At 43.2% G+C, this 10063-nt stretch overlaps 1 protein-coding gene across 1 annotated transcript; it reads left to right on the top strand.

Annotated features, from left to right (window-relative positions):
• The first annotated feature begins 2173 nt into the window (after positions 1–2173).
• LOC134441658 (uncharacterized) lies at positions 2174–9033 on the top strand. Its single transcript, XM_063192047.1, has 4 exons — positions 2174–2247; positions 7476–8066; positions 8240–8445; positions 8936–9033. The coding sequence occupies exons 1-4, from the start codon at positions 2174–2176 to the stop codon at positions 9031–9033; spliced, it is 969 nt and encodes a 322-aa protein (XP_063048117.1).
• Positions 9034–10063: the final 1030 nt, after the last annotated feature.

Here is a 10063-nt window from a genome sequence, read left to right on the forward strand (position 1 = left end):
AGGCGAACAACTTCATCTAGGCCTATGCAAAAAATGACACACATATTCACCCATTCACACACTCATATTCATATTCACTGAGGAGTAGGAGGGCACTGCGTCATGAGTGACCCCTAATGTGTTATCAATGTTTTGGGGATCTGATCCGCACGTACCATATACTGTAAGACGCATTACCGCTCACAACGTGAGTGGATGACCCACCTTCACTACATCTCAGTATAAAAATCTACATGGATAGGCAGTCGCTTTTAGAATTAGCTAAATTGGACGAGCAAACCTCTTATATAATATGACCTTTAAACAGCGAGGGTGTCCCAACGGGTCATAAAAACAAATTGGGGTGTTATAGAGCTCGCGGAGGATTATGAAATCAAGTACATGAATTTCAACGACCCTGCAGAATGAACCGAGATTAGATGTCATGAAGGCCATATGAATAATAATAAGCATGAAATATCCCATAATATAATTATTTCAACAGACAATATCGTTTCTCCTTTTATGGCTCAAACATTCAGTGGGCCCTTAGGCATCGTATTAATCCCGGGTCAGATTTAGGACAGATAGCTTTCCTGAATATATGCCTCTGTGCAAGTGTAATACAAGGAATTATTAAAGTGTCTTTGTGTCTTGTGTCTTTGTGTATTTCATAACACCGTGATCAATCATAACTTAAAGCAGTAGAGGTCATAGCAGCAATTGGGGTAGTCATTGTGGTAGTCATCGTCAGGGCAGCCAACACGGGGGGAAAAAAGGGGTACATTGTCCCAGGCGCAGGGACAGAGGGGGCCCAGAGTTGGGTTCTAATTACATCGTATGTATTGGGAGGGAGGTCCTTTCACAGATGACTTTGTCCTAGGCCCAGCCCCTGGTCCTACTCATGGTCATTGGGGTAGTCATCGTCACTGAAACTGAACTGAACTGAACTGAACTAAACCAGTAGTAACCTGTAATCTAGTGTAAGCAGAAACAACAGTGACAGTAACAAAGCAACATGAAACAGCAGTTGCCCTCTGAGATAGAAACAAAATTAACCAATTGTAGCAATTGCAGCAATAACCACATTCTAAGAAAATAGGAGCCAAACAAACAGGTAGTAAAATCATTATCATGCTGTGATAACAGAATCATTTTTACAAACCTAATAGACCAGGAGCCCAGAGGGGTCAGCCTAGTTGGGAAGGTTACCAATTTTTATGGGTACTATGATGTCCGGCATGGTCCCCAGATAGAGGAACGGCACGTCTGCCGGGTTCCCTCGGGTGGGTGTGGCCAGGGGGGGTGTAAAACTGGCACCCAAAAAATGGGCTAGATCAGTTGGTGAGGTTACCACTTGGAACCTGTTGCAAATTGTTTGGCATGGTCCCCTGATTGAGGAATGGCTACTGCCAGACGTTTTTGTTGGTGGGCGGGGCTTGCCAGACATCATTAAGTGGAGGGTGAAAAATGGGCTAGATCAGTTGGTGAGGTTACCACTTGAGACCTGTTGTAAATTGTTCATCATAGTCCCCTGATAGAGAAATGACCACTGCCAGACATTTTTAGTGGTGGGTTACCCCCGGCAGACGCCCCCGAATGATGACACCCCCAAAAATGGGCTAGCTCAGTTGGTGAGGTTACCACTTGAAACCTGTTGTAAATTGTTCATCATAGTCCCCTGATAGAGAAATGACCATTGCCAGACATTTTTAGTGGTGGGTTACCCCCGGCAGACACCCCCATATGATGACAAACCCAAAAATGGGCTGGATCAGTTGGTGAGGTTACCTATTCAAACCTGTTTAAAAAAATTTCAATATGGTCCTCAGACAGAAAAATTACCACAGCCAGACATTTTTGTTGGTGGGTTACACCAGCAGATGCCCCTGTATGATGGCACCTCAAAAATGGGCTAGATCAGCTGGTGAGGCTACCAATTGTTAAACGCCTGCAACTGCCAGAGTTAGGCCTATTTCAGACCAGAATGGGGAATTGGGACGAGACGAAAGCGATTTTTACCGGCGGTGGAGAAAATGGAAACAGAACTTTGCTTTTATTTTTATTTTATTTCAAGTTATTTTAGTTTACATAATGTTTATCTTACTTTACTGTACAGCACATTGAATTGCATTTATGTATGAAATGCACTTTACAAATAAAAATGCCTTGCCTTGCCTTCCACACCAACACGATGGTAGACAGGACGCGGGACCTGCGCTGCATTTGGAAAATAGAGCTTGAGCAGAATTTTGACGGCAGTGGCAGGTAGTGTCCTGTTGAAATGAATGGCAAAGTAGCAAACTAGCATTGTATATGGGGAGATTTTGAACAGGACTGGCTGTGCTCGCCAACACTGTCGGTGCGAAAGGCCGAGTAACACACCGCCTGATACCCGGCTGTCTTCTCGCTACTGACACGCCACGCTCTTGTGTGTATCTGGCCCTATATCAGAAAAAACGGGCCACAAAGCTTGCCCAAAAACTTGGGAGCACACAAAGCGACTTCATGTATTATAGAGTACAAACTCACAAGATTTATTGCAAAAAAGGTTGGCCATCTAGAGAGTGAAGGTCTCAAGGACTGGTGAAAATTCGAGCAATTCTTTAAATTTAATGAGCAAAACATAAAGTCGCCTGTATTAAAAGTCGGTCATTGTAGAAGCCTTGGCCTCCGAAATCAAATCTTTTTATGTACCAATTATAGACCATTAGCACACAAAATTTGGTGCAAATCTGTCCACTCTTTCAAAAGGTAAAGTATTTACACAAAATACCTTTCTGAGTGGCCAGCAAAAAATAATAATTTCAATCAAAAAGATCCATGTCACTTTTTTTCTAACACACTGTACGGGATAAAGGAGCTGATCCATGCCACATGTACAGTAATATCCCATCATCTGAAGGCCTCAGAGCACCACTCCAGATTTTTTTTTTTCAAATCTAAAGTGGCCAATTGATGGGATTGGACTGTCATTTGGATCGAGCTGAAGACTGCTGAAGGTTGGTTCAAACATTTTCTATTATCATTTAATATCATTTTATATCATTATATAGTCCTATCTTTCTTTGCCCCTTATTGTTGAGCTCTACATTTATGTATATATGTACGTGTGTACTAGGGCCGTAATGATATTGTATCGAACCAAGAAATTGTGATACACAGATTCACAATACTGTATCGCGATACAAGGAGGCAGCATCATGATACGCCCTTTTAACGTTTTGATACCGGTCAGGCCAGAAAACAACTACATGATATGAAGTGATAGTGCTTCCAAACAATCATTATTATATAGAAACTTTTAAAAAGTAACAGTAGCCTCTTGTAACCTGTTCTACCTACAAACTATCATAGTTTTTATTCATAAAGTTTATAATGTTGGCAAATGTGAAATAGTGTGGTGTATCGAACTGTAGCTTATGAATAGTGATTCAAACCGAATCGTGAGTTGAGTGTATTGTTACACTTCTAGTGTGTACATATCTCTGTATATCAGAAGGTTACAAAATCACTGCCTGAAAAAAACCCATTCTTCCAGATGGCTTAGGATCTAAGAGACTAAGTATTTGAATTGATAGGCCTGAATATTCAATTGCTAGGCCTAAGAATTATGTAAGTCTATAGCCTCCTACTATGAATTCTGTTGGTCATTTGAATCGTTATCTTATCATCATCATCTATCTTGCGTCAGTGTGCTGAAATGTACCAAGATGGACAGTGACAACGAGGCGGGAGAAGAGCCAACAGAGAACAATGGCTTTGAAGAAGGACTGGGCCAACAAAGTATGCCACTTATCAGTGGAATTAATGAAAATGCAGAGGTTAGTACTTTATTTGACCACTGGCTATTCTTCTGTGCCCTCATTCTGTGCCCTCATTTATTCACAAAATCATAATTAATTGAATGTACATATGTTGTATCTGAATGGGAAACATTCGAACTGAACCAGCTCAACTGACAACTCTCTTTGACATTCTGTCTTAGCAGGAAATCAGAATGGAAACTGATCACATATGTTTCATCTGTCAGAAAGAGCTGGAAGATCAGAGCAGACTTAAGTCATTTGTTGAAAAGACCTGGGATTCACTCAACCGAGCTATCAAATTACGTAAGGAACTCAAGTCGGACAAATTTCAGGATGCCACCAGAAGAATGTCTGACTGCAGTGGGCATTACATACATTTTCAATATCACCCAAGGTGTTACAGCAACTACACAGCTGTGAAACGTCCTGCTGCGGCTTCTCCAGTCCCTGACAAAAAGATACAAGTGGCAACCAGAAAAAGGAGTTCCATTCCAAAAACAGATGAGCAAGGATTGTTAAAAGGCACCTGCATTTTCTGTGGGAAAGATAGAAAGAAAGTAAAGGGAAAGGAGGAGCCAAGACTGAAAGTGGCTACTCTGTCAGGCTGTGAGGCATTATTTACACGGTCTGTCAACTCCCAGAATGAAAGAGTCAAATCTCTCGTCCGGAGTGGGGTTGATCTGATAGCCAAAGAAGCTGAATACCACAAGTCCTGCCGTGTCCTTTTCGACAAAGAAACAGAGGAACAGCCAAAAACAAGCACAAATACCTCTTACCACTTCCACACTTCCGCATTCAAGTCAGTCTGCAGCTACATCGAAAGTCAAGTTCTTCAGAAAAAACAGTCAACAATGGTCTCTACACTAGTCGACTTCTACAAGGCAGAGTATACTGGGCAAGGTGGAACCAAGACTGATATAGCATCATATTCATCTCAGTGCCTTGTAAGAAAGATCAAGGAAAAATTTGGACAAGAAGTTGCTGTTGCTCTGCTAGATTCCAGAAGAGGTAATTTTCTGTACAATTCAACATTGACTGAAGACGATGCTAGATCCAGACTTTATGATGATGCAGAAAAGTTTAGACAGGATGAAAAAATTCGCTGGGTGGCCCTTCACCTTCGATCCCAGATACTCCAGCTACCAAGAACCAGGACACCACACCCAACCACAGTACAGAGTTTGAAGGAGTGTGCACCAGAAACCCCAGCCCAGCTGGACCTATTCTTCCATTGTCTTCTTGGTGGCATAAAAGAAGACAATCAGCAAGACAGTGACTCAACATACCGTAAGGTCAATGCTATGGCATCAGATGCGATCTACAATGTTACCCGGGAAATGTGAAACCCTGGAAGCACACAATTTTGGGATTAGGCCTCACATCTCTGACAGGATCCAAACTGGCAATGCAAATTCTAAACAGAGAAGGTCATTGCATTGACTATTCTGCAACAAAAGCATTAGAAACAGAATTTGCCTACTCTATTGAGTCTGAGGAACGTGACGCACCAGATGGGATTTACCTCCACCCAGGTCTGGCCACAGGATGTGTGTGGGATAACAATGATGCAGATGTTGAGACGCTTGATGGAAAGGCCACTCTCCATATCACAGTTGGTCACACTTATCAAAACATACAAGATGTACAGCTACATGGAGAATCTACTGCATGTGTGCAGTTTCAGCCAGGAAGAAACAGACGAAAGTTTCAGGGGAAGGAGCACCAGATACCACACTTCAGGAAAGATCTGCATAAGGCACAGTTCATTAGCATAACTAATGTTGCACAGGAACAAGAAGCATCTGGCAGTGCTTCACCTTCTTCAGAGCCTTCAGAGTACCACAACAGATGTCACCTCAAGCCACTGGACCTGTATTGGTTCCTCAAATTGAAAGATGGAAATACCCCGCTCTACGCTGGATTCATTAGTCAGTTCACCACAGACCCATTGCCACTTCACAGGATATGCTACATGGATCCGATACTGAATTCCCCAACCAGGAATGATGTAGTCCGGGAAACCATGACCCGAACCATGAACATAGCTAAGGAAACTGGACAGGACTATGCGGTTGTGACATATGATTTGGCTGTTGCAACAAAAGCCTACTCGATCCAGTCCTTGGAAGCACCACAATTTGACAAACTTCTAGTGATGCTTGGAAACTTCCACATTGAACTGGCCTTCTTTGGAGCACTTGGAACCTTCATCAGTGAATGTGGAATTGAATTCATTCTATCCGAGTCTGGTACACTGGCTGAAGGATCCATGATTGGTTTCATTAAAGGAAAATTCTACAACAGATGCACCCGGATTCATCAACTACTTGCAAACGTCCTTGAACTGAAAATTTACGATCGCTTCATCGCTGAGCTGCCAGTTGAACAGTATGAATTGTTCAAAGACATGATGCGGAGTGTACCATCAGATATGAGTCAGGTAGATGCCTACCTCAATGACACAGTGATTACACATCATCTGGTTCAGTATGAAGAATTTCTTCAGAAGATGGTTGAAGGAAGCCATGGACAAACAGCTCAATACTGGGCACTGTATGTATACTTAGTCAACAGGTTGCACCGAGAGCTGCAGCGATGTGTCAAAACCAATGACGTCACAGGCTACATCAGTATCCTACCAGCTGTGTTAGAGGTCTTCTATGGACTCAATCGGCCAAACTACGCCAGATGGGGAAGTCTGTTTCTACAGAAATTGGAAAGTGCCCCATTCCAGGTTCGCCAACTTCTTGACAATGGTGCATTTTCAGTCCGAAGAACAGGAAAGGCCTACAGTCGCTCAGCAGTGGACCTTTCCTTGGAACAGACCGTCAATCGTGATGCAGCATCACAGTCCAAGGGTATAGTTGCATTCCGAAATTCAGAGTGTGCTTTGAGAAGATGGTCCATTACAATGGCACAGCGGGCTACGGCAGTTACTGAACTTAGATGTCTGACCGGCCTGGACCAGGGAGAAACAGCTGCAGCTCAGTGCCATCGGTCAAGAATGAAAAATGACCACAAACAGATGAATGCCATTCGTGAAAAAATGGATGAATTTTGTGATCCCTTCTCTGATGCAGTTTCTAGTTCACTGGTGAATATAGCCACTGGAAGGGCAGCAACAAATGCCACTGAGTCTTACCTGTTGAACACTCTGAAAAGGGGAAAGATGGCCAGAGAACAATTCCAGCTTGAGTGGGATAACGACTGCAACCAGTTTCTGAAACCTGTGAAGAGAATCCGTGTTGATAACTTTGCTGCTGAAAATGCAAAGAAAAGACAAAAGACTCCGGCCTCTGATATGAACACAAAAATTGCTGAAAGCCTGAGGGACATGTTCATTAGAGTAATGATTGTTGTGTCTGAAAACACAACATTTGACCTCCGGAATGTGCTTTCCCATCCAATTACAGATTACCCGCTCTCACTGGCACACTCTGATGGAACAAGGGTGAAGTCTGACAAGGCCGCTCTTCTCAAGAAATTGGAAACTCTTCAGAATACCATCACTGAAGTAGAGCACCCAAGACGATTTGTGACAGTTTATGACGGGGGACTTGTCCTGCATTCTGTCCTATCACAGACAAACATTGGTGCATCATATGCTTCCGTAGCAAGGAGAATTTTGTCCATGATTTGTTCTGAGGGAATGACAACTGACGTGCATTTGTGTCTTGACACATACAGAGAAAACTCAATCAAAGACAGTGAGAGGAAGTTGCGTGGTGCTGTGGATACACCATACATCATAACAGGGCCAGAGCAAACATTCCGCCAGAGTGGTCAAAAGTTACTGCACAACGTGAATCTCAAAAAGCAGCTGTCCTTGTTTCTTTTGCGTGAGTGGAAAAATGACCACTACCTCAAGCTACTTGCTGGTAAAACACTCTTCGTGTCATATGGAGGCAAATGCTACAAGTATGTGCCAGACTATGAATGCCAGAGCATCACTGTGGAAGAACCAACTTACCTTCAAGGTAATCACGAAGAGGCCGACACACTGATCGCCTTCCATGTTGCAAACATTACAGGAGATGTGGTAGTAAGGGCTTCTGACACAGACGTGTTGGTCATACTGATTGGTGCACTTGGCAATCTACAACCAGAGAACCGAGCCATCAGAACGGTCATCATAGACTGTGGATCAGGCAACAACAGGAGGTACATTAATGTCACCAACATTGTCAACAATCTGGAAGACCTCAAGCCAGGATTATCAAGAGCTATGCCAGGATACCATGCATTCACTGGATGTGACTTCACTTCAGCCTTTTTCAGGTAAGTTTGTAAACATGTGGAATGTGTACATTTACAGTATAAATAGCAAATACTCTGTTTGTACATGTTTGTGTGTATACAGTAGTGTGTGTGTGTGTGTGTGTGTGTGTGTGTGTGTGTGTGTGTGTCAGGGATGTGAATATGGGAATAATTATTGTCAAAATCTATTTCAGAAAAGGTAAACTAAAGCCACTGAACATCATCGAGAAAGATGACACCGACTTATTTGTGAAGTTCTTGATCAGCCTGGGCAACAGAAGTAGCCATGTGGATATTGAGACAGCTTCTGAATTTGTCTGCCGCATATATGGACAGAGAAAAACACGAGACACAAACGAGGCACGCTACCTGAAACTGATGGAGATGAGTGGAAACATCAGTAAGGCAAGTTCAGTTTTCTCAGTACCAGTTCCGTACATGCACAACACCCTGCCCAACCCCCATCCTATGCAAAAAATATACCCCTCCAGGTACCCCTTCACTGACCATGTTCAGAAAGCACCTGAAACTGATCTTTTGTCAGAGGCATTTGGCTGCTAGTTACCAAAAACACATGTACTTACGCATGCACGCATGCACGCACGCGTGCACACACACACACACACACGTTGACCTATTCCTCTCATTTGAACAGGAGAGTCCACTGGCGAATGTGAAGAGGGTTGATTGTGCCTTGCTGCCACCATCACGACGAGCTCTGGAGATGCATGTCCTTAGAGCACGTTATGTGAGTATTGTCTGGACAATGGCAACACTGCCATGTCCGACAGATGGCTTGTCAGTGACCGAATATGGGTGGAGTGTGAAAGATGGACTGTTGCAGCCGAACTGGTTCAATGGACCATCTATTCCACAACACTTATTCTCAGTGGGTACCAAGTCACACAGTCAGGAGGACAACACAGAGGCGGAGTCCTCAGATGAGGCTTGGAGTGAGGAGTCTGAAGACTCAGACCAGGAGGACTGACACTATGGTTCACTGTCTCATACACACCTCGATTTAGAGGTAAATTAATATTGTTATATGTTGTGCTGTACTGCTATGTTACACGTTATGTGTTCATACTGTTTGTTAGTTTTACTTTCTATGGTTAAGCAATTTACAGAAAGCAGTTCCAATAATAAACTGATTGAATTGAACAATAAACTCACTGTCAGTGTGTTCATTTGTCAAGTTTGTGACACTTTGGATGATGTAACTACACACTCTGTGGTCACGGGGATACTCATCTACTGGAAATGTCAGAGGATCATCATGCTGTAATAACAGAATCATTTTTACAAACCTAATAGACCAGGAGCCCAGAGGGGTCAGCCTAGTTGGGAAGGTTACCAATTTTTATTGGTACTACCATGTCTGGTATCAAGGAAAAATTTGGACAAGAAGTTGCTGTTGCTCTGCTAGATTCCAGAAGAGGTAATTTTCTGTACAATTCAACATTGACTGAAGACGATGCTAGATCCAGACTTTATGATGATGCAGAAAAGTTTAGACAGGATGAAAAAATTCGCTGGGTGGCCCTTCACCTTCGATCCCAGATACTCCAGCTACCAAGAACCAGGACACCACACCCAACCACAGTACAGAGTTTGAAGGAGTGTGCACCAGAAACCCCAGCCCAGCTGGACCTATTCTTCCATTGTCTTCTTGGTGGCATAAAAGAAGACAATCAGCAAGACAGTGACTCAACATACCGTAAGGTCAATGCTATGGCATCAGATGCGATCTACAATGTTACCCGGGGAAATGTGAAACCCTGGAAGCACACAATTTTGGGATTAGGCCTCACATCTCTGACAGGATCCAAACTGGCAATGCAAATTCTAAACAGAGAAGGTCATTGCATTGACTATTCTGCAACAAAAGCATTAGAAACAGAATTTGCCTACTCTATTGAGTCTGAGGAACGTGACGCACCAGATGGGATTTACCTCCACCCAGGTCTGGCCACAGGATGTGTGTGGGATAACAATGATGCAGATGTTGAGACGCTTGA

The sequence above is a fragment of the Engraulis encrasicolus genome, chromosome 24 (genome assembly GCF_034702125.1).
Source record: "Engraulis encrasicolus isolate BLACKSEA-1 chromosome 24, IST_EnEncr_1.0, whole genome shotgun sequence".
NCBI classification, from domain to species: Eukaryota; Metazoa; Chordata; class Actinopteri; order Clupeiformes; family Engraulidae; genus Engraulis; species Engraulis encrasicolus.

What these genes read in the sequence shown, in the direction of transcription:
- LOC134441658 (XM_063192047.1), top strand. Translation starts at nt 2,174, where the DNA reads ATGGTAGACAGGACGCGGGACCTGCGCTGCATTTGGAAAATAGAGCTT. An exon ending in AATTTTGACGGCAGTGGCAG is followed by an intron (nt 2,248 to 7,475) that starts GTAGTGTCCTGT and finishes TGACACATACAG; the next exon opens with AGAAAACTCAATCAAAGACA. An exon ending in TTCACTTCAGCCTTTTTCAG is followed by an intron (nt 8,067 to 8,239) that starts GTAAGTTTGTAA and finishes AATCTATTTCAG; the next exon opens with AAAAGGTAAACTAAAGCCAC.